We start from the raw sequence: 25,336 nt of genomic DNA, 5'->3' as shown, positions 1-25,336 counted from the left end.
GATTTTGCCCTCTAATAACTATTGGTACACTACATCAAAAACATTATACTCGCTCAATTTACCTTATTATAGAGAGTAAAAGGAAGAGAAAAGTAGCTCGAGCCTACAAACGTGTCGGTCTGAGCAGATGCAGAACAGGGGGAGAATATTTATAATATTAAAACAATATAACATTAACTACCAAGTTCCATAATCTTCAATTAAGTTTTGTCCTAATAAAATTACAGGCTTTCTGCCTTCATCCAGACACCCAAAGAATTACCAGAAGGGGAAAATCAAATTTACAATGTTTTGAGACGCAATAACAGATTAGGCAAAAGTTTTAGTGCCAGTACTCAATGATTGTTGCTCCAATTCCTGGAGTAAATTGAACAAAACGATTAGAAAATACGAGTAATAAAATATTATTAGGCTCTGGTCATCAAAAGTTGAAGATAACTCTTAATCCACAAAAAACTGGTGTTCACCATCTCTCTTTGGAACTTGACCTGCAAAACAGCAAATATCAGCATTAACAAACAATTATCGGGCCAAAATTAAAAGGGGGTGAGGTGTGTTTGTGTGTGTGTGTTTGAACTTTGAACCCATTTCCAAACCAGTTGCCACAGCTACAGTTTGAGCAACAGATCAAAGCCAAAATAGGCAGAGCTTATCATAAGTGGCAAGTCAAGAATACACAGAAAAAGAGACAACAATGTAACAGTGAATTCTCACCTATTCAAGTCTCTGCTGTTCGAAAACCACCCCCTATCCTTGCTACCTTGAAATTGTCTTCTGTCATCAGTAGGGCGCATCGACATATCACCTGTGCCACGGGATCGTGGTCGGTCCGTAAAATCCACACTTCTTGAATCCTCAAATGAGCCAGAACGAGATGGTGGCCTATCAGAAAAACCAGCAGTCTTTCCTGCTGACGAACCAGGCCTTTCAACAGCTTTCTGCCCAAAACGAACTTTATCATCCAGATCACGAATAAGTAGTTCCAGCTCCCTTTCTTTCTCTAGTAGTATTGCACGTGTACCAGTTTCGTCTCCACCAACATCATCTGCAGATTCCTTATTTGAATTTATTGTAGACTCCTTTTCAAGTTGCTTCTTCAAATTATCAATTTCTTCTTTTAATAATTTTTCCTCCATGGTCTCAGGCCTGAAATGTAACTTCAAAGTCAACAAGGTAACACATATATTTGATAGATCAATAACTTGCAAATTAAGTAAAACCTTATTGATTAAACCAAATTATGCTGCAATGCTATGCACAGCCAAGTAAATAACCAGATCACATTTATATAGCAAGAGGTTGATCAAAGCCAAACTATTGGGAGTAAATGATATAGAATCTTGAATGAAACTATTTTTAAAACACTTGAATAAAACTTTTAGCAATCTACCTGTTGGGCTTATAGGTCTTAAATAACGAAAAATTAAAAGGAAGACTGATAATTGGCGATATACAAAATTTCAATGAGAGCTGAATAGTACCATCTAGCACTCCTATTATACTAGAAATTAGGTTAAAAGAAGTACTACTACAAAAAGCTCAAATCAACTAACACTAAAACCCTAATAATGTAGCATTTCCCTTTCAAAATTAAGCTAGTTACAAATAGCAAACCCCACAAACATCATACCAATCTGTGTAGTAAATAGTGGATAGGAGAGCATAGCCTACCCCACACAACGCTATAACAGGTGACAGTATGGGCATTACATTGACGGTAAGCGAAACAATACTAGAAATGTATGCCATGCTATCATACACATAAAAGCTCAAAACTACAATAATACACAAAACTAAAGCTATTCAACTAATAATCACAGTTCATTGTTACCAATATTCAATCCCAATATGACGCAAGTTAGATTAATAGTGAAATGACCACAAAAAAAAGAGGGAGTGACACTAAGTTATGGACATATCAGGTTCTTTTTACTTGATCTTCACTTTAGCGTCTGCCACAGCCGCTATTCGCCTGGTAATAAAAAATGGAACACAATGGGGTTTCATGAAGCACCAACAGGACCTTAAACTACGCAACTATAACAGCGGCTATGGAGTACAAAGTAATTGGCCTCTATTTGGTTGTTACACCCTCTAGGATTACAAATAACCCAACTCAACCAAAGTATTTAAGGCTACTAGTATTTCCCCTAAATATCAAAACATACACCCTGTTCTGTTCGGATAATTGCTAGAAACCTTTGAATTTTCTCCTTTGGAGAGTCCCCTTGACCTCCAAACTTATTTCTAAGCTTTGAATCAGTCTCTTAACGCACAGTAATCCCAAATAGGCCCTCTGTACCAAAATCATCAATCTAAAATCCTTTGGCGCAGCTAAAATAGCAAATTCTAATCTCTGGAAAATCCCCCACAAACTACTGCAAAGCATCAAATAGCATCTCAGGACAGAGCCAAACAAGTCGAGCAAAAGCTTAACAAACACAGAACCAAAACAAAGTCAAAACTGAATAGAGAAGGTGAAAGGAACTGAATCATAAGCAAATTTAAAAAGTAGGAAAAAACTAGTTAGATCTGTGTCCACCTGCTGCCTTTCTTTGTCAACTCCCAACACAGACTCCACTCCACTTCCAAATACAGCCTAACATATTGAACCTCAGGCCACTTGAAACCTTAAGGCTGAAACAGAATTCCTAAAATATGGTGCATGATAATTAAGAGAGCATACACATACAAAAAGGCCAGTGAGCCACCTACTGGATGTCTTCCAGTTTCCCATACTTCCTGACAAAACTAGATTGCAATCTTCAAGAACAATCCCATGGTCACCAACAGAAGTACACCAGCCAAAGGGAGATGCTGCCCTGAGTTTTGAACGTGACCCCAGGTCACAACAAACAATATTACAGACTTCTAAAAAGGAAAGGACAGGGCAATAAGCATAAATCTATTGAGTCTGGTACAGCAAAAACAGTAGATCCTGCTGAAGGTGGATGATAGCTCTAACTCGATGTTGGATAGGATAAGGGTTACAGAAGAAAAAGAGAGGAAGAACGTAATACAAGTAATCTGAAAAAATGGTTGATAGATAATAAGGTACAATAACTAACCTAAGACATATATTCCTACCAAATAATTAGGACAAGTACTGGTACTGCTAGTATACACCAAAGTCTAAAATATTAAGACTTAACAAAACCAAATATTTTTGCTCATGTCAACTCTTCCAGAAAATGAAAATCAACATAAGATAAAAATGCATAGACAAGGAGTATCATTGTAGATGATGATCAAGGATTTTGATAGATACTTGTCCGGAAATTATCCTTCGCACCGGACCAAAGATAAATCCAGGTCAACCAAGGATAAATCCAAAGATAAATCCAGGTCATGAAGAATGAATAGAAGTTTTACTGAGAACACTCCAAAATCAATCGTCAACCAAGCAGAATACCATAAGTCTCCTCTCCCAACCTTCTTATAGCCTATGTCTACCGAATTCAGTTAGAATTGGAATTCTAACTAATCACTAAGCACTTAACTAACAGAACCCATTCCATTTGGCTTACCTAACATATTCTCTAGGAGGAAATCCTTGAATTTAGCAGAAACAGAGCAAATAAAAGGTGAGAGATAAACTGCACGAAAATATTGGAACTTTATTGTGTTGACCCGACAATAACACGAGTATGTGTTGCACTTGCACACATGGTTGTTGAAGTATATCCCCCTCAGGCATCATACGAATACAAAATATTTCAACAACTGAAAATATAAGCTGAATTTTTTTAAAACATCAATCCTTTTATGGGCATGATAACACTTAACTAGTACACGAGCAATCTTCTAGGAGATTCATAATCCATCTACAATCCTACTATAAGACTTTATTTCTATCATAAAATATAACCACAATAACAATAAATAGTTTCATAAATCACCATAATATAATTATTATTGGTCCCCTTTTTATCACCCCTGCTGAACTTGAAATGAAAATTGTCCTCATATTTCCATGCTCTAAAAATAATACACTACATACAAAAAGTAGGTATATTCTACCTTAATAAGTTGTTCTGCTAGTTCCTTCAAAAAAAAAAAAAGTTGTTCTGCTAGTTTAGAGCAAAAAGGAGCCATTTCGCATGCTTCTTTGACTAACTAACTTAACCATCCAGTTGATGAAAGAAATCAAAATTGATCGGATATATTTGTTTCAATGAAAATTTTATATCAAATATCACTTCATTTATAGAAACCCCTTTGAAGTTACAATAAAATTTGGTTGGGAGGAGAGAACCCACTTTGTGTGCCCTAAGGTTTGTAGACGGAGATTAGTCACCGCTAAAGGGCGGTGGAAACTTCGCACCCATGACATGTTACTCCCCACAAAAAAAAAAAAAAAATGCCTGCAAAGTAAGTAAATCTAGGACTCTCCCACGAAACCCCTAGTTGTATAACATACTTATACTTATAGGACTTCAATTCCACCATGAATGCCATGAAATTACCTTCAAACAAATCAATAATATATTTTAAAATACTTCATATAAAAATTGTTCTATTACCAGATTTCTAAATTGCAATGATTAGTCTTCTCCCTAGTCATGCCTCGCTACCCCTTGCTTTCATTCCCTTGCTTCTTCAACCCAAAGATATCTGTGTGTTTGATTATTTTCCCTATCTATGACTAATAACTAAATTATCTAAATATGACAAATTTCGTTCATAATGAACCACAACTTGCATCCACCTCTCTTTTATCTTCACATTTGATTTCAATAGGTACTCCATGGTTTACTTCTTTTTAGCCTTCTTGGAGTGTGATCTGATTTAAATGCTATAAGATGTTTATATTATTAACACTTGGTTGTAAAAAAGAATCAATTTAATACCTTTCAACAGTGTGAACTGTATATACCCTTTCACTGTAACCATCCTACAATAGGGAGCTATTGCCAAGTAGGTTATGCCGATTAATTTTGCACAAAATGAAACTGTGTGTATTCTCTCAAATCTCAATATTTGAAATCTTTATGCTCAATTGAATTCATCCAAGTTTTGATTAAAAAAACATTGATGCATATCATGTATATCAACATAGTATTGATAATTAGCAATTGAATTCAGCATTTTCCACTCTGAAAAAAGGTTTTGAATCTAGAATTATCAACCTTGTGTACAACCCTTGAAATTTTCAAATGGCGCCGCCAAAAATCCACTGATATCGATGACGGACCATGGCACAGAGCCAAAATCCAATATACCGGCCGCCATATCCGAGAACGGCGCCATGGCAGCGTCATCCTTCACAAATTGGGCATACCGGTTTTCCAAAAATCCGACACCTGTATCTCCGCCATGGCGGATACTTAACAACACTGAACCCACCTATATGCACAGGATATTGAGCTAAGATTTTTTATTTTAGAATTTTAACCTTAATATATAACCTACTAGCAAACTAAGACAGTACTGAGCATTGAAGCTTTTTAATGTAGCCAGTTCACATAGTAAAACCATAAAGAGTTAAAAAACAAACTAGGTCGCAAGTACTATGAAATAAAAATCTCAGCCCCTCTTAAAGTATTATGTATGTACTTGAAACATATGAAATGCTTAGCTTGTACTTCAGTGCCACATCTATCCTATATTCCTATGACAAATTACAACCTCGGCTTTGTAAAATTTAGGGTGACAAGAAAGAATCATCGACACAAAAATTCCATCCAGTAACACTTAATGAGCATTGCAATAAGACGAAACACTTAATGAGCATTGCAATAAGACGAAGCACCTGACTTCCATATCCAACTAGTGTTTAATAGCTCAATAACTGGAAACCTCTTAATTATCGCAATTAATTACACTAAAATCTTCCTTATGTTTTCCTAACCACTATGTCACATCCCCTGTTAGCTCTTGGATACACACAAGAATCATTTACTTAGCTAATAACAAAAACACGTCAAAGAGCTTAATCTTTCAATACACATGTCCCTGATAGGAATCATTCCTATGACAAATTACAACCTCGGCTTTGTAAAATTTAGGGTGACAAGAAAGAATCATCAACACAAAAATTCCATCCAGTAACCAACCTATCTAGCAAGCATTACACAGAAAACCATATGAAGAAGTGAAAATGACTGCAAAATAATTGGCTAAACTAACCAACCTATCTCCAAAATAACTGAAAAAAACACCTGACTTCTATATCCAACATACATAACACTTGATGAGCATTGCAATAAGACGAAACACTTAATGAGCATTGCAAAAAGACGAAGCACCTGACTTCCATATCCAACTAGTGTTTAATAGCTCAATAACTGGATACCTCTTAATTATCGCAATTAATTACGCTAAAATCTTCCTTATGTTTTCCTAACCACTATGTCACATCCCCTATTAGCTCTTGGATACACACAGGAATCATTTACTTAGCTAATAACAAAAACACGTCAAAGAGCTTAATCTTTCAATACAACTGTCCCTGATAGAATACGAAATCATCACCGATAACGATACTCAAACTCATCTATTACTCCTGCTATAAACTTACGACGTTAACAAAATGTATACAATGTGATAAGTTTCGCCCATCTGATTCACCTATACTATTAATGCTCCCATGACTCTAATCAATTGAACACAAAATAAAAGGAACGTAAATAGTTCTGATTTAAATGACTGAGCAAATAAGAAAAAAAGAAAAGCATAAGATCAGAATTAACCTATCAACGGCGCGATGCTCCAATTCAAGATCCATCTTCCGCCAATCCTGACCACGCTCGCTAAGCAAAACCTCCCTGGGTTTGGCATCTCCAAAAGGATTCACCTTTGGCCTCGGTTTCAGTGCACCATCTTGACCTTCAGAGCGATTGGACTGAGCACTTGAAGGCCTGCTGGAATGTGAACTTGTAGGCCTACTCGTCTTTTTTGCCTCAATCTCAGAATCCAGCTTCTTCCAATCATATCCTTTCTCTGCCAACACTTCCTCCCTAGGCCTCGCCGCACCAAATGGATTTGGCTTATTCGTCTTCACCACCGGAGATTCATTGACAGAACCATCACCTTTCCTTGGATCCAAAACCAACCTCGGACGCTGCTGTTGCTGCTCCGTGTCACGAGGCGCTCCTCTAGCCCACCGATCTGGTTCCACAGCAGAACCTCTGGCCCACCGATCTGGTTCCACTCCAGAATCACGAGAACCGCCACAAGATCTAACAGGAACAGGTTTCTTACCAACCGCCCAATTATCCACTCCATCTGCCTTAGATTCACCACCACCAAAACCACCACCACCACTGCCACCGTATCGATTCTGATTCTGATTCTGACGCCCGGAATCAAACGATGGAAGCGACTTCTTTACCGACGCCCAATTATCCACCTCATCAGCCCTCGACGGTTCAAATTCCGAAACCCTAGAACTCGGCGCTCTACGTTCATCATCAAATCCACCATAAGATCTTCTTCCAGCGCCCCAAGAACCATCACCAGAGGCTCCCTCACGATCCCTACCACGACCACCACCACCGCCATAGGAAGAGAAACCACCGCCAAGACGGTTAAACTGCATTTCCTCAGCAGAACGTTCCTTAGGACCGGTAGGAAGACGAAGCATCTCCTCCGGTGTCAAACGAGGGATATCAGCGGCGCCACCACCGGAGGAGTAACCTCCACGTGTGAATTCAGAAAGGGACATCTTCTTATTCTTCTTCGGTTTGGTAGTCACGGCTTCCTTGAGACTAGGGAAGTTGTCTGACGGAGCGGCCGCTGACTTAGCTGCCGCTTCACGTTCCTCGGCTTCGGCGGCCTCCGAATCGGCCGCCCAAGCTCCGATATTGCCCCAGGGTTTCGACATTTTCGAGATCTCAAAAAAATTGAAGAGAATGAGATTGGTTTTTTTTTTGTGTTGTTGTGTTGAAAATGTGGTTGTTGAGCCGGGGCTCCGTTAATGGAGCCGGAGCTCCGAGAACATGCAAAAGATAAAGAAGGGAATGGGAGAGGTTAGAATGCGAATGGGAATGCGAATGCGAATGGAGAGGAAATGAAGAAGAATGAGATTAAAGAGAGGATCGATTGGTCACGCGCGGCACGGTTTCTTTCCCTGCATGTGGGAAAGAAAAGAAACTACCCAAATTAAAGGCTTATTTTAAACCCTTAATTAACTAATCAATGCTTTCATCTAGTTACACACCTTTTGTTTTCATTCTTGTTTCCATTTAGTAATTTTGCTAAAAATATGTAAGCTTTAGCCAATTACAGGGTCTATTTTTTAAATGAAATTTAGAATCTATTATGTATAATTGGGGCAAAGATATATTACAGGGTTTGTTAACAAATGCTAAGTGTTGTAACTTGTAAGCATACTTGTTAAGGATTTAAAATTGGAAAAAATTTATAACTTTCATGTAAAAATGTTGTTTTCAGGCGCTTGTTAGAAGAAAAAAAAATTGCTTAAGAAAAATTTTATATTTTAAACATCTTATTAAATGTCCTTAGAACACTTGTTAGTATTTTTTTTCGATTAATCATAGTTTTTGGATTATTAAAAAAGATTTAACTTGTTTTTGAGAGGTATAAAAGTTTAACCTTACACCCTCCTTTACCGATTATAAGCAAATTTGATTTTTTAGATTCATTTAATTAATGATGTTTGTGGTTCATATTATGTAGTTCATTCAATTAATTAAATGAACCTCAAAAATTATTAATATTTTTAAAGTTATACATTTTTATAGAAATAAAGTTATACATATAATTGATTATTGTGATTTTCAATGAATAAAAATAAAATAAATTCTTCAATTTTTTTATAGATGAGTGTAAATTTTCATTTTAAACTGATCTCATACTTAAAAGAGGAATGATATTCTAACAACCAAAAATCAACAACTTTTGTGACAACCACCGATTTTCAAAGGAAAAATAGATAGTGAAACGGAAACCAAAGCAATAGAGAGAGAAAGTAAAAAGATAATGTGAGTATGAGAGATAAAGTTGTCACATAGGTTGTCACAAAATGGTTGTTAGAATATCATTTCTCTAATAAAATTTTGTTATATGTGAATGCGAGTCAGATAATTATGGGGGAGATTGAGTGTGTGTTTATCAGATTGTCGGATAGTCTAGAGCTAGGCTGGTTGGTAGGTTATTTTCATGCAACCCATGTTGCAGAGACTTTTTTGAAACTTGTTGTTCCCATTCGAGCCTTTGTTACGAAATATTAGAAAATTACACATTTACTTTTAGGGTAATGTTAATTTGTGCCTAGGGCACATGTTAAAGAATTCAAAAAAAGCAATTTTGTATTGGAAAACATAACATTTTAATTTTTAAGAAATTGATTGCACGACTTTTAATAGGTATATTTCTATATTGAGTTCCTTAACATGTGCCCTTGAGGGCACAAGTTAACATTTGCCTTACTTTTATTGGCAGTTGTCGGAGCTACATTTAAAAAAATGTCACTTCAGCAGTTAACTACCGTGAACACAAGGAATGTCAGCAATTAATCGTTATCGGCTAAGTTTTTTAACAATCTCAAAAGTCGGAACATCAATTATCAACTTTTTTTAATTTCTTTTTGTCTTGTTTACGATGGGGTTTAGTACGAAGAAAAATGCTAACAACACACATTTTAATACACTATTTTCAATAGATTCTCTTTGATCGGTTAAAATTGATATGATCCCACATAATGTATTGAAAATGGTGTGTTAGTAACGATCTTTGAATTTTGTGAACCATACTAATGTTTTATCTTAGTTTTTTTTTTTTCTTTTTGTTGCCTCTTTTTGTATTTTGGCAAAGTATTACTCCATCCGTTTCAAAATGAGTGTCGTTTTAGGCTTTGACACACAGATTAAGAAATGGAATGAAATAATCATTGGATATAACATTTTTACTAAACTGCCCTTACTTTATACGAAAAAGACAAAATTAAAGTTTGCATTGAAAATTGTGTGAGAGAAAAGTTGAAGAGGGTAAAGTTGGAAGAAAAAAATTAAAGTTGTATTGGAAATGTAAAGTGACATTCATTTTGAAACAAATTTTTTTGGCTAAAGTGACACTCATTTTGAAACGGAGGGAGTACTTTGTTTCTCTCTTTACCTCTTAAATAGAATTGCCATATTTTATCCTAACTCGTACTCCCTCCATTTCAAAATGAGTGTCGTTTTAGGTGTTTACACACATATTAAGAAATGCAATGATTAAAAGAAAGTGAATGATTATTTTACCAAATTATCCTTATTAACTATTGGTTAGTTTTAAAAGTAATACTTTGGAAGTAGTGTGCAGAGTATTAATTGGAGGGTACAATTGAAAAGAAAAAGTTATTATTGCATTGGAAACTGAAAGTGACATTCATTTTGAAACAAATTTTTTTGGCTAAAGCGACACTCATTTTAAAACGGATGGACTATTTATCAAGACGTTTTTTTTTTAGGGAATTTATCAAGCCAACATGATATTTTAATTTAATCACCTTATCTAATTATATCTCACTCTCGTAAACGTTATCTTGTTACAAGACATAAGAGAAATGATAAATAGACACACTTTTTTTGACACAATATAGACACCATGGGCAATTTAGACTTTTTAACCTTAAAATATGGGCATTGTTGTAAATACTTCTCACCCCTCTTCTTCCTCTCTTCTCTCTGCGTGTGCAGAATTCCCAATCCTCCTCTCTTCCTCTCTTCTTCTTCCTCGACACTTACCACCATCAACTTTCTTCTTTCCTTGTACCTTCTCTCTTGTCTTCCTCCACCATCCTTCTCACCTCCGTCCAACACCAACCACCATCTCTCTCTTCTCTCTCAGATCTAGATATCACGCCACCGACACCATCCTCTTCTCCCTCCGTCGCCGGATATTCGTTCAGCCGCCGTCCAAGACCCATCATCGTCCGTTCTGGATCTCTACCACCGGTGACATTCACACCACAACCTTCTGCTGTCTATCTTTCATTCATTCTAGATCTCCTATTCATCTGTATTTCTTTGATTCCATTTGTGTTGCAGATCTGAGTTGAATGAGTGGTCGGCCACCGAGTTGCAGAGCCGGTGGTGGTGGTGGTGGTGGTACGAAAGAGAAAAGAGATAAGGGTTGCAGGGAAATGAAAAATAAAAAATAATTAAAAAAACAGCAAGAAAAATGGAGTATAAAGTAACAGTGTTAAAAGAAGGAAAATACAATATAAATATACCATGGTGTCTGTATTGTGTCTCAAAAAATGTGTTCAGTTATCATCTCTCAGACATAATTATTTGGAGCAAGTGCTGTATATTTACGCCCTCGTAAAAATGACATGTTTATGTCTTTATAAAAATATACATCATGAAGTTTTAATCTTTGATAAATTTAAATTTGTTTGATTATCATTAAACTTTTAAATTTTTCAATGACTCAAACATGTCAGTTTTTTATTAAGACTAAAAATGGATCAAAGAGAACTTTTTACAATGTTCCTAATATGTCTGAAAAATATTATTAAAAGATTAAAAAAACTAAGGATAGTTAAATAGATTTGAATATATCTCTAAAAAACATATTTAAATATAGCAGAGGCTAAAACTCTATAAAAAAATTCATAGGAACTCAAAACATGCCCGTTTTTCTTATGAGGACTAAAAACTTATTTAATCCTTATCTATTTTATTAATGGAGGATTGAAGTGGAAATTTTACCATTCCAAATATATTATTCCTTCAAACTAAACGAACCACCAAATCCATTATGACTCTGGAGCATATGGTAGTGCACATTCAACATCGTCATTCTTTGCTATCTAAAATGTTTTATTAGATATGGTACACTGATTAGCAAATGATTTTTAACGTAAAAAAAAAAAAAAAATTAGCAAATGATTTTAAACTATGATTTCAAACTTCATTTCCTATATATTATCAAACTAACTTTATTTTGTACAAAATTATCAAACTAACTTATTACGTGAATGTGACTCTTTCTAGTGATTGCGATGTAGTACTTCTCGTGCAAGAAGATCGTGCCATCCACCAAGAAAATACAATTATTACAAAAAAAATAATACTATAAATAGATAAATAATGACATCAATAACATCGAGTGGGATTTTTTCCCCTAAAAAAAAAAAAAACTAGAGTGGAATTTTATGCTACCAACGTATCCGACGTCTGTTTGGGAGAGAATTCATTTTGACTAAATCAATTTTAATAAAAAAAGAGTTGAATGTGAGTTTATGTTTGAATAGTTTAGATTAATTTTTTTTAAGAAGCAAAAATGGTATATATTAACAAAACCACATGTGTCTTCTCACCATAACGTGTACTAAGAAGACCCGTCAAACGTTACAATTTATCAGATAAAATAAGGCTTAATAGCAGTTTTAGCCCTCTAACTTTCCCAAAGTTGCGATTTTGACCCCTTAAAAAAACTACAAAACCGCCCCCTAAGTTTTGCACTTGTGGCAGTTTTGGCCCCCAAGACCAATTTTGACTTGGTATACGCTGAAGTGGCACCCTAAGTGAGGTGCCACGTGTTATTTTTTTATTTATTTTATTTAAAATTGGTCTTGGGGGGCCAAAACTGCTACAGTTGAAAAACTTAGGGGGCGATTTTGTAGTTTTTTTTCTTAAGGGGTCAAAATCGCAACTTCGTGAAAGTTAGGGGGCGAAAACTGCTATTAAGCCATAAAATAATATTAAAATATAGGTCAGCCGTTACCCAAGCAATACAACGGGTCCGACCACCATCTCTGACAACCAAACAAAGAAGCTGGAGGAATGATCGCCGAGCCTTTATCTTAGAAATTGTGGTTGGGCCGAACACAACCCCACAAAATCGACTTGTGAGGTGAGGATTGCACCTACTTATAAACCATGTTCTATCCGATGTGGGACTCTTAACACTTTAAACCACCTAAACGATAAGTAAACTGAATGAAAGTTTAGATTAATTTTTAAATGTGTAACCACCAAAGTTGATTATATATATATATATATATGTGTGTGTGTGTGTGTGTGTGTGTGAGAGGCATAGGATGTATTTGAAAAATTGTGGACAATAATAAAAAGTCGTGTGTTCTCCACTATATTGTATCGTTGAGGGACATGCACTTGGCAAAAGCAATTCATATAAGTGCAGAAGCGATTTATTAATTTCAATTTCATTTCAAACTCAATTCTAAATAGTAGAATTGATTTCACATGAAGAAAAAAACCCAGACAGTAGGATTCACTATGTTAGCAACTACTCAAAAACAACTTTTTCGCTTGAAGCATTTTTTTTATTCTAATTTTTATTTAATAATAATATGTAAACAACCGATGGAAATTTTTAAAAGAATTTAATTTGTTTTAAAAAATATTTTTTCACAAAAGAACTGGAACATACGAGTTAAGTGGTGGGTTGGATGAATTTAGTCTTAAATTATTATCTTCAAAGAATTTGAACTAAGATCTGCTGAAAACAAATATTTGATGCTTCAGCCGCACATTCAACCTTGATAAGTCCAGTGGCGAATCTTGAATTTTTTTTTCGGGGGTGCCAAATATTTGAAGAATATATATTAAATAGTTTCAGAAATTTTACATGATTGTAAACTGGTGTGGTGGTAATGTTGCCATGATTCATACGAGGGGTTGTTGGTTCGAATCCCACATTTTACATTACATGATTGTAAACTGGTGTGGTGGTAATGTTGCCATGATTCAGTTGGGTTGTTGGTTCGAATCCCACTAGGGCAGTTTTTTTTTGAATAAAATAAGAAAAATTCGCTTAGAAAGTATAAAAAGCAGTGTGCCAGGGATCGAACGCGCGACCTTTAACAGAGTGGGGGGACCGCTTAACCACTGCAACAACATTGAATTAATGAAATATTGCCATGATTCATACGAGGGGTTGTTGGTTCGAATCCCACTAGGGCAGTTTTTTTTTGAATAAAATAAGAAAAATTCGCTTAGAAAGTATAAAAAGCAGTGTGCCAGGGATCGAACGCGCGACCTTTAACAGAGTGGGGGGACCGCTTAACCACTGCAACAACATTGAATTAATGAAATACCATGCATAATATCAAATTTATATAACAACTGGGGGGTGCAGTGGCACCTGGGGGTCTCTAAAGAGATCCGCCCCTGGATTAGTCCCTTATTTTAAACAAGGTATTGATGAGGTTCTTTTTTTTGAACAAAGTATTGTTGAGGTTCTTAAATACAGTAACAAACAGAAAGAAAAAAAAAAACTACATTCAATAGATAAAATATAGGGCTAATTATGTTTTTGGTCCCTACAAAATTGCGACCTTGTAAGTTTAATCCTTACTTAATTTTAATAGCATTTTTAATCCCTACAAAAAAAAATTACTTATAATTTTAGTCCCTGCTAAAATAAATTTTGTTTAATTATCCTTAAACTCTTAAATTTTTTAACGATTCTTTTTATACAAGTTTAGAACACTATGAAAGGTTCATTTACTAAAATCTATAATTTTTTAACATGAAATAAATTAAATATGAATTTTTTAAAACGACAAAAGTTTAAGATATAAGTAACAAAAATATGGACGTAGAAATCAAATTTTTGCGATATTTTTTTCGGAGGACCTTTTAATAACGTTCTTAACACGCCTGTAAAAAATTGTTGAAAAACTTAAGAGTTTAAGCATAAATTAAACAAATTTGGATTGAGTAAGGACTAATATTGAGTGCAGAAATTTTTTGTAGGGATTAAAAATGCTATTAAAATTAAGTAAGGACTAAACTTACAAGGTCGCAATTTTGTAGGGACCAAAAACATAATTAACCCTAAAATATATATTAATACACTTAGATTGAATAAATTATGTTGGGCATTTCCGTTCCACATGTTTAAGTTAACCAGTAATATAAGACACTCAAGTCTTGGACAAAATTCCACATGTAGAGTTTAGAAATTAAAACACAAAGGGCCGATCAAAATTGCTTGGGTTAAGTGGTTGAAGGTCTTCAATGCAAAGAGTACAGGTGGTTTGGGGGATGAGGAATTTGCGCTTGGTGAACCTTGCCCTACAAGGTAAGTGGTGTGGAAGGATTATTTCTAGAAGCTCGGGTCTATGAAGGGATATTCTTAATGCTTGGTATGAGAACCATATGTTGTTATCTTACCTAAGGGGTCGTTTGTGTGTCTCGTGGTGGGGGTTATGGTCAGTTTGTTCTTGGTGGAAATGGATCTTGCTGTTTTGGTTTCGTCCAAATCTTGTTGGCGGCTGGCTCTCAAAGGGAGTGACTCGGGTGATATGTAATGGGTTTTCTATATTCCTCTAGAGTGTTTCGTGGATGGGTGAGGTTCCCTTGAGAGTCTGTTTTTCGCGCCTTTTTCCAGTTTTGGGTCAACAAGGTTCTTTGGTTAGGAATATGGGAAATTGGGCAGAGGATGAGCAGGAGTAGAACTTAAGTTGGATTTTTGTTTGGGAGTAGGAGTTGGATGACAACTTGGTCTCAGTTTTGGTGGTCATTACGCTTTTGCAACATGAGTATTTTTTTTATCGTGGAAGCATGACTCGAGTGAGGTTTAAGCAATTTATTCAGCCTACTCAACTCTTTATGTAGAGGGAACTTGTCCATAAGAGGAGGTCCAACTTTTAGCGAAGGTTTGGAAAAGTTAGGCACCCTCAAAGGTTTTCACCTGGAGTTGCTTCACGATACGGTTCTACCCATCAAAATATTTGCAGGCATTGAGTTATTGTTGATCCTAGTGATGCGTCGTGTATGTTTTGCAAGGTGACGATGGAGTTCTAACCATATGTTTGTCACTTGTGATTTCTCTTCGAGGGTGTAGTATAAGTTTTAGGTGGTTAGGGTGAGTGTTGGTGTTGCCTTAAGATTTATTCACACTTTTTGCCATTTTTTTATCTCTAGGAGTTGGGTCTAAAATCAGACTAGGTTTAACTTGATTTGGCATTTGGTTTTGTGGTATGTCCGAAAAACCCAAAATGATTTCATATTTTCTAGATTATCACTTGATGTGGTGCAACTAGTTGACACAATTATTCTTTCATTCTAGAACTGGTTTTTCAGTAAGAAATTTTGGTTATCCCTATACACACTATGAGTGTTGGCGCTGATAAAGTTATGTGGGGTCGGCTTGGGTTGGTTTCTGTTAGCTCTCTCATCAGAGTGTAGCTTTTGGACTATTTGCCCTTTGGTTTGTTTTCGTTTTTGCTCGTTTGGTGTTGATTCCTTGGTGTTGTTTTATCGCTTGGTTCTTTCTAGTTTTGGTTTATGGCTTTATTTTTGTAGGCTTAATACATTATTTGGTCCTTTAACTTATTTTTGGTTTTCAATTTGGTCCTCTTTCAATTTGGTCTCATAAATCTTCGTCGTTTACTATTGTGGTCCTCTCCGTTAGTATTTTTCAAAATCTGTTAACTCCGTCCCACGTGTCATTTAAGATTGGTGATCAACGGTTGGATTTAAAAAGCACACATGGCATATTGTGGACTCACAACATACGATAATTCTTATTATGAATATTATTTCACTACAAAAAAAAAAACACAACTATTTCCACTTTCTTTCTTCTCTGACAGGCGCTTCCTCTTGAACCACCATCAAAATACTTCTGACACCATTACTCCACCGTCCGACGTCGTTTTACCACAACACTACCACCATTGAACTACTCTCATCTTCCTCTTCAAAAAGCCACCGAGTTATTATCAGATTGGTAACATTTTAAAAACCCTAACCACCACCTTCTCTTACTTTCCGGCCACCATAAATCTCCATTTGAAAAACTAATATGATTTTCTTCTTCCCCATGATGTCTGCAACAAAACCCCTATATTTATTTTGGGATCAGAGAACTTTCACCGGCGACCACCGTGCCGGAAAGTGCTGCAACCGCGCCGGAGACCACCGTGTTGAAGAACTTTCACAGATAAACACATGAACTCGTCGTTGGATATGCTTGCTACAAATATGGATTGTTTCCCTTCTTCCAGTACTGTTACTTACGAGCCCTATAATAATTCTTCTAAATGGCAAAACGTTTCTCTTTCAGATTCAAATTTTATTGCTGGTAATGAATCTGATAGTTCCTATTTGAGCTACTCAAAATTGGCTAATCATGAGAGAAAAGTTCAAGTTGGAATGGAAAGAAATAACAAAGACGTGAGCCCAAAATCGGTACTAAGAAACTTAGCAATGACCTATGAGAACATTCCTTCTATTATAAGGAAAAGATATGCTTCTGGGAAGGGTTCAATGAAGAAGAAGGAAAAGGTTTCTAGAGATTTTCATGAATTTGATAAATGGATTTGATTGTGAGTTAGATGATGGTGGTGGTGTTTATTCCAGATTTAAGCATTTGATTATATGATTTTTGATGAAGTTGAAAGATAAATTTTTGAAAGAAAAAAATTGGATTTAAAAAAAAAAATTGGATTTTTTTTTATGAAGGTTGATGAAAGTTATAGGAAGATGTAGAGGGAAGAAGATGACAATAGAAGTTATCATATGTTGTGAGTCCATTGTATCTTAGGTGTGTTTTTCAAAATCCAACCCTTATCACGAATTCTAAATGACATGTGGAAATGAGTAAACGGATTTTGCAAAAAACTAACGGAGAGGACTAAAATAGTAAACGGCAGAAAATTTATGGGACCAAATTGAGACATTTTATAGTTAGGGGACCAAATTGAAAACTAAAAATAAGTTAAGGGACCAAACGATGTATTAAGCCTAGTTTTTATCTTTGGTTCTATCAAGTTGCTGGTAGTATCTTTGATTTATGCAACCGCCTCTTTTATCGGGTACATTTCACTCTTGGTACATTTCATCATATAAACTAACAATCACTCTTTTTTTTTTTTTTTTTTGACGAACTAACAATCACTCTTGCTACGTTACATCATATAAACAACTCACATAAGACACAACAAACAATTAAGAAAAACTTAAAAAATCAGGCAATAGAAAGGCCAAGCCATGAGAAAATTTGTAGAAGCTGGTGCTTCTGTTTAAGCATTGACGACATCAACACAAGATTTCATTGTGAAACTTAATACAAAGCAAGAAGTTCTTTAAAAAGTTGAATTAGTAAAAACGGAATACAGAATTGCAGCACAAAACTATATCTGAGGAATTATATGAATAACAAGGCAAACCAACACACAAATACAATTCATAGGTCTGAAGACTAAATCCCTTTTCCATCAAAACTGAAGAAAAACTAGAAAACTCTAATCAAAGAGTGAGAATCCCATATCATCATCTTCCTCCTCTTCCTCGACCTTTTCTTCTTTCTTTGCGGCAGCAGGGGTATCATCAGCTGGTGCAGCACCTTCTGCAGGTGCAGCAGCAGCACCACCCCCTCCAACAAAAACTGCACCACCCACGACCACCTAAACAAAATAACCAACAAAGGCAATGAGTAACTTGATCAATGATCCACCTAGGTTAAACCCAAGAACTATCACATGACCAAAAAAAGCCATTCATCACCAATAACACCAGAACACAGGCTAATTCAACAAACATATGCGCAAAATTATACACTATCAGAGCAAATGAATCGCCAGACAAATTAAATGGAATTATAATTATAGTTTTTAGATATTAATTTCAGTGCACAGAATGTGTAAAACTTTTTTACACATGCACATCCGCTCAAATCACACTACATCTGGGATGATGTTGATTAGATTGGAATTGGATTAACGTGTTAAAAACCATATTCCATTCACTAGTCTGGAAAAAAAATCTCACAAATGACAACAACACAAACTAGCAAATATCTAAGATCCAGCAGAAATTTTTAACAAAAAAATTACATAACAAAAACCAAATCAACAACCTCAAATTTCATACAAATTTTAATATTACATATAATCTGTTTAACATAATAGAATAAGATAATTAACTGAAATCTCATGCAAAAACAAAGCCCTGGATTGTAATCGAGCGAAGATCGGCGGGGTACCTGGAAGACAGCAGAGGAAGGAGAGATGGGAGAGTAAGAGGACTGAACACCACCGGTGGAATCAACAGCGAGAGCAGCTTGAACAAGTTTCCGTTGGATCTCGAAGGTAGATTCAGCGGAGGCTTCGATGTCGCCGGAGTGTTGCTTTGCGGTCCATTCGGCGCCGGTTTTGTTGAGGACGAATGTGAAGACACCCATGGCTGATGCTCTCTGTGGTGAAAGTGAAAACCCTGGTTGGATGTTGAAGTTGCGCAGAGAGGAGTGACGGCAATTTGGTTGAACGAGTGGTTTATGTATGGGTTTGTGGAACCCTAATTCTGTGTTGACGCGAAAAGTCCATTTTGTCCATTACGGTGGTGTAAAGCGTAAACATTATTTTTGTTTTTGTTTTTGTTTTTGTTTTAAATGCAATTTTGATCCTCCTATTTTTAATTTTGATATTTTTTTCTAGGACTGGTATTTCAGTCACCCTATCCTAAAAGTTAACAAAAAAATTTAGTCCCCCATTCTATTTGGATTATGTGGCGCGATAATTAATGATGTAGATCCTACATGGCATTGATGATATGGTATCATCATCATACTTTCATTTCCATGTCAATAATATTAAAATTACATTGAAAATTTTAATAATTAATTTACAAAAAATCTGAAAATCAAATGTCTAAATTCAAAAACCCTAATATTACAAAATCCCCAAATTGAATTTCCTTCCTAAATTAAATCAGGCATCCATTGTTCCGAGGAATAAATATCCCACCAAAATAAATATCTCATTAAGACCCGTGTTTGGGGGACTGTGGACTATCGACTTCGTAATTAATGGCTTCGTCTTGTCCCACGACTTGTGTTTGGGGGGTTGTGGATCGTCAATATATAATTAAAGGCACAACACCCTCCAGAAAGGCCAAAATGGCCTTAGGTGCGTCCTCTTAAGGACGTCGTCTCAAAAGGCTTCTAGAAACATCTAGAACGGTCTAAACTTGACTTAGGGCTCAAGTTGATTGGGGCCTGAGTCACAGAAATATAGGCCAATAAAGGCTATAAATACCCCTCTTAAGATCATTCTCGGGAGATGACCAAAAACTGACTAAACCTTAGTTTCAGATATTTACCCACTGCATGTACATAAAGTATAATAAATGATACCCCTAGTCAATTTAGGGGGGGAAAAATAAATAAAAAAAGTTTAATCTCATTATGAAGAGCAACTCTAAATTTGGTCAACCAGTCGGCACAAAAGTTTCTTTCATGCAAGATGTGAACAAGAACAATGTTTCAGTTTCTAGTCAGGAGGGATCTAATGTCATCAACAATCACAACATGAAGATGAGTATACATAACTCCCTTTTTGAGTAAACCTTTTGGAATCAACAATCGCAACATATGTAATAAAAAAAAAGGAGAGAGAGTTGCCATATTAATAACTCTTACACATTGGTATTAGCAACATACGTGTGTAGAGGAAAGAAGAAACGGAATGAGAGAAAATGTAAATGGCGAGGTCTATTCGAGTTTTTAAAGTGGTTTGTCATTGGTGTAAAAATTTGGGACAATTTTTAGTAGTAATGTGGGTAGATACAATCTCTACTAAAAATAAGATAAGTACTCAATTTAAGTTTTAACGGTGGAGATCCTCTTGCAACATGATTTTTATCAAGAACGGTTTTTATATGGTCACAAGACTAAATGTTTAATGCTTAGTGTTTAGATATACACAAAAGATACATTTTTCTAATAATAATAAGAAAAATTGATCTTATAATTGGAGATATGTGTCTCTTTGTGTGTATGTGCCTAAACTCTAAACACTATATATATTTAATTTTGTCATCATTAAAGACCTGTTCTTCCATCAAACATAGAAGATAATACTTTTTTGGTTATTTTTTTACAAAAATCGTTCATACTTTAAATTTGTTGATTATTTTGCTCACATTAGAATGTTTCACGAAAATATCGAACATAACTTTTTGGTGTTGTTGTTGATATTTTTAGAATTTTTCAATAATTAGATGTGTTTCAACGATGTATTTTTAATCATTAGATGTGTTTCAACAATGTATTTTCAATCAAATTTATAATGCACTGAGTAACGTTTATTATTTTTACGGTCAATTCTATGATGCACTTTTGAGATAAGTCTTGCATACAAATTAAATTTACATCATTAAATTAATAATTTCATCATTAAATCAAATAAAATATGATGTGACTTATTGATGCAATAGTGAAAAATCATTTGTGCATGGTGCAAAACCAATGTACTTGTTCATGTTAAGACGAAACATATTTTTAGCTAGTAAAAATGAAATAGTGTACCCAATAAGTATGAAAATATAAAATAAGAAAGCAAGCATATTTCATTATGAAACTTATTTGTATTTCATGTGCAAATATTTAATTAAAACACATTGATGGTAAATTCAACATTTCTCCACTTTAACTCTAAATTAGTGATGATGTCAATTTAACCATCGATCACCGTACTTTTTTTCCCCTGCATCTAACTACACCACATAGCTTTACAAGCTTCCACCCTTATCTCTTCAACCATCAGAATGCCTTTTGCCCTCTTGAAAATCCTTGCATCCAACAAAACTAGGACTTTTAGGTAGTTCCACAAGATTCACCATAACCTCTTCAATCACGGAACGTCTTTCATCTTCTTGAAGATTTCCTTGCATCCAAATTACCCTTGGTCATTAAGGTAATCCCACAAGTCATGTCATATATTCTTCAATCCCTAGATACCTTCCGTCCTCTTGAAGAATTCCCTTGCTCACAACTACATCATATCACCCAAGGTCTCCTTAGTCGTACCATTTCGGTGTCACTACTCCACCTCAAGCCGAGCTTTCTCTACCTCAACTTCCAAATGAGTACTTAGATTATGTCTTTCACCTTGAAACTTCGCCTTTAAGGTTGATTATAAGTATCCTTACATCCGTCTCTCCATAATGATCATGAATATTCTCACCGTCGCCTCTCCAGATTGATGTTGATTGTTTAACGTCTCTCCAAATGACCACCCCTCTACTATAAGGTCATCTTGCAAGCGTCGTCGCTTCCAAGGTGAGAAAATTCAACTTCTTCATCTCCCAACAAGACACATTGGTCCAACATGCACCACTTCAATAACAACCTTTGATTTATTATAAAAGTATTATGACGGACAAGATTCAAATTTGGATACCTTTAAACTAGGTTCCTATAAAGAGGATACAAAATGGAGAAGTTCTTGAGTCCCTATAAAGAGGCTGCCATCTGCAACTTGTTGCACTGTATTATTATTATTTTGACAGATTGGGTCTTAAACAAATTTGATATATCTCTTTAAATTGAAAACTATAACAGAAGATGATAATATATGTTTACAAAAAAATTCTCGTAATCACAACAAGAAGGCATACACACATCTTGCAAGAATTTAATATTTTCCCACAACCAATGTTATAGTCAAATCGAAAACCTTCAAGTTTGTTGATCAAAACGTCAAACAAGTTCAATCGCAGATTGAAACTTCAACCGTTAAATTTGTAGATCGAAAACCAAAATTCAGCTGCTTTTAAATCGTGAACCGTAGATTAGGAAACACATAATAAGAATCACATACAAGGAATCAATGGTTTTGGGTTTAGTTTATGTTTCAATTATGGGTTCTATGAAACTCTGCATGTTCCATCGAAGAGGAATAACTATCTTTTATTTATTGGGGGTAAAACTTCTAATGGTTATAGGTTTCATAGATCCAAAATAATGGCATTAATTAAGAAAGAACAAACCAATGCGCACAACACGTGTTGTCTGATTTAAATTTATTAAATTTAATGAATAAAAGATTTACTACTATGTTTACACCTTATAGTGGTCCTTCTACCTTTTGATCTGGAAAAAACCTGCTACAATGAGTCTTTCTGACGGTGTAAATGGGACCAATGTAATTGGTGGTGCAAACTAACTGCACCGTATAATGAAATGATACAATTGAAAAATTATTAAAAATTGAGACTCTGGTTGGCTTGTTTGTTCGTTGTTGTGCGGAGAGTCTAAAAAGCCTAACCCCATATGTTTAAACTCTCTCTATCCCCTATTTCTCATCACAACCAAACAAGAGAAATACTCATCCTCTCTCTCTCTCTCTCTCTCTCTCTCTCTCTCTCTCTCTCTCTCTCTCTCTCTCTCTCTCTCTCTCTCTCTCTCTCCCCCCCCCCCCTTTTCCTCTTATGCCAAACACAATGTTAAGGATTGAATAATTTTTTATCTTGTTTGATGCTTGGCGAGCATAAGATTATTTTGATATTTTTTTTATACAGTTTGTATTTGGGACAAAGTTGTCGTATATGGTTTATTGGGGGATAAGAATTTCAGTTTTTGTCAGGTATCTTGTCTCTTAATTTATCCAATCTCATATGCACGATGTTCAGTATTTATGATGCAGTCAAAGGATGTAACTAAAAATTATGAAAAATCGAAATTATGGTTTGTTCGTTGCTCATCAAAGAGTCTAAAACACGTGGGTCCTACATATTTTAGTATCTCACCTCTATTTATCACTACAACCAAACAACAGAAATACTCATTTCTCTCCTATCTCTCTCTCTCTCTCTCATCAAACGCAGTCTAAATATGTGGCAACATATGTGTGAAATAACAATAACTGCATGTAAATTAAATCCATATAACATTATTATTTAAAATAATGATATTTATTTTTTAACTTATTTTTGTGTCGGTCATTAAGACTGTGTTTACAAATACTCCTTTGAGAAGTTGGTGCAGTTATATTGCAGATCCACAACAACATTGATTTGCAACACACTTGCCACCTCTAAAATAATGATTATCTTTACAATAAACATCACAAAATTCATTATCTGGACATGGATGTTGGCCAAGACAATTAGGAAAAGGGATATACCGAAATCAACCGAGAGAGTAAGGCCCGTACGTAAGGATCACCATGTGATTAACATGTGCAACTTGACAACCGATTAGGTTAGAACGTCCCGACAAACTCATCACTTCGATAGTCTACTTAGAATAACTAAACACAACATGATTGTTAATTAATTCCAACAAATGAATAGGGGGAGTCGAAGAATCCTAACTGTTGCTTACATTTCTGCAACCAACATAGGTAACTTGCTCTATTGCAAACACATAAAAATAAGTAACGCGAATTGTTTAGATGAAACGACAATCCATGTGGATACGATACTCTACTTATCACTTTATTACTTGGTAAATAATTTGGTAACATAAATCCAACCATCAATAGTATTTATGTTATATACAATATACGCTTAAAAATTTGCACATCACTCATTGCAGATTTATATGCTAATATTTCAAAATCAAACTTTACATATATCATTATGAGAAAGTTGATATTTAATTTTTAATACTAATGATTATTTTAAAATTATCAAATTAATGTAGTGTTTCTATTGATTTCTTTATATGCAAACTAGCGAAAAGACGGGCATTCACGTGCCCGTCTTTCCGCTCTTTTTATTGCGCCAACATTTGAAAATTATGAACGGTGTTTTTTTTTTAAATGAAATTTTGATTTTGATTAAAACTAATAATATAAATGTTTGTTTCTTTCAAGTTATAACAAATCAAACAATGTTTCAAAAAAAAAATCAAACTAACCATGATTATCTATTTCAAAGATATCAACAATATAACAAAAAAATATAATCTAAATTCTTTTTTTAATGACACCAACAACAATCGTAAGTATAAATATATTCTTCTAGTTTGTTACACTTTTTAAATGATAAAGGAAAACAACCTGACATATATAAATCTATATCGTGTTTGTTACATTTTTTAATATTTAAATTTATTCTTATCTATTTGTTACATGTATTATTTGTATTGAAAATTGAGGGCATTTTTGGAAAGAGAAAAATTCAACCCAAGAGAGCTGAAAGAGGTTGTTTTCTTTATATCCATATATATATACTATATCTATACTATATATAAAGAAAACTACCCCTTTCACACTTTTGGATTGGATTTTTCTTTCTAAAAATACCCTCAATTTTCAATACAAATAAAACATGTAACAAATAGATAAAAATAAATTTAAATATCAAAACAAATGTAACAAACATGATATGAATATTTATATGTATGTTTTTTCCCTCATCATTGTAACAAACTAGATGAATATATTTATACTTACATTTTCATTATCCCAATTATACCCTTAAACAAATTTTTCTATAATAAAGATCGTTGTTGGTGTCATTAAAAAAAGAATTTCGATTATATTTTTTTATTATATTGTTGGTGTCATTGCAATAAATAATGTTTGGTTTCTTATAACTTTTTTTTTCGAGGGAATGGTTTCTTATAACTTGACATCAACAAACATTTATTTTTTTTTTGTTTTAATCCAAATCAAAATTTC

At 34.7% G+C, this 25,336-nt stretch overlaps 2 protein-coding genes across 2 annotated transcripts; both read right to left on the bottom strand.

Annotated features, from left to right (window-relative positions):
• Positions 1–148: 148 nt before the first annotated feature.
• LOC146933587 (eukaryotic translation initiation factor 4B2-like) lies at positions 149–7,996 on the bottom strand. Its single transcript, XM_085705392.1, has 3 exons — positions 6,693–7,996; positions 715–1,146; positions 149–488 (listed from the first exon to the last, which is right to left on the bottom strand). The coding sequence occupies exons 1-3, from the start codon at positions 7,823–7,825 to the stop codon at positions 464–466; spliced, it is 1,590 nt and encodes a 529-aa protein (XP_085561518.1). The 5' UTR covers positions 7,826–7,996; the 3' UTR covers positions 149–463.
• Positions 7,997–17,919: 9,923 nt separating this feature from the next.
• Positions 17,920–19,175, bottom strand: LOC146933586 (large ribosomal subunit protein P3-like). Its single transcript, XM_085705385.1, has 2 exons — positions 18,913–19,175; positions 17,920–18,334 (listed from the first exon to the last, which is right to left on the bottom strand). Exons 1-2 carry the CDS (start codon positions 19,108–19,110, stop codon positions 18,173–18,175), a joined length of 360 nt encoding a protein of 119 aa, XP_085561511.1. The 5' UTR covers positions 19,111–19,175; the 3' UTR covers positions 17,920–18,172.
• Between the last annotated feature and the right edge of the window lie 6,161 nt (positions 19,176–25,336).

Source organism: Medicago sativa, chromosome 4, assembly GCF_051527215.1.
Source record: "Medicago sativa cultivar Bolivia chromosome 4, Bolivia_mono, whole genome shotgun sequence".
In the NCBI taxonomy this organism is placed as follows: Eukaryota; Viridiplantae; Streptophyta; class Magnoliopsida; order Fabales; family Fabaceae; genus Medicago; species Medicago sativa.
Note: the sequence above shows the minus strand (reverse complement) of the source record. Positions and strands in the feature narration are given on the sequence as shown.

Excerpts from the sequence above, each read along its gene's own strand:
- LOC146933587 (XM_085705392.1), bottom strand. The coding sequence starts at position 7,825 with ATGTCGAAACCCTGGGGCAATATCGGAGCTTGGGCGGCCGATTCGGAG. Across the intron at positions 1,147-6,692 it reads GAGCATCGCGCCGTTGATAG|GCCTGAGACCATGGAGGAAA; the intron begins GTTAATTCTGAT and ends GTTACATTTCAG. Across the intron at positions 489-714 it reads AACAGCAGAGACTTGAATAG|GTCAAGTTCCAAAGAGAGAT; the intron begins GTGAGAATTCAC and ends GCTGTTTTGCAG.
- LOC146933586 (XM_085705385.1), bottom strand. The coding sequence starts at position 19,110 with ATGGGTGTCTTCACATTCGTCCTCAACAAAACCGGCGCCGAATGGACC. Across the intron at positions 18,335-18,912 it reads CTTCCTCTGCTGTCTTCCAG|GTGGTCGTGGGTGGTGCAGT; the intron begins GTACCCCGCCGA and ends TATTTTGTTTAG.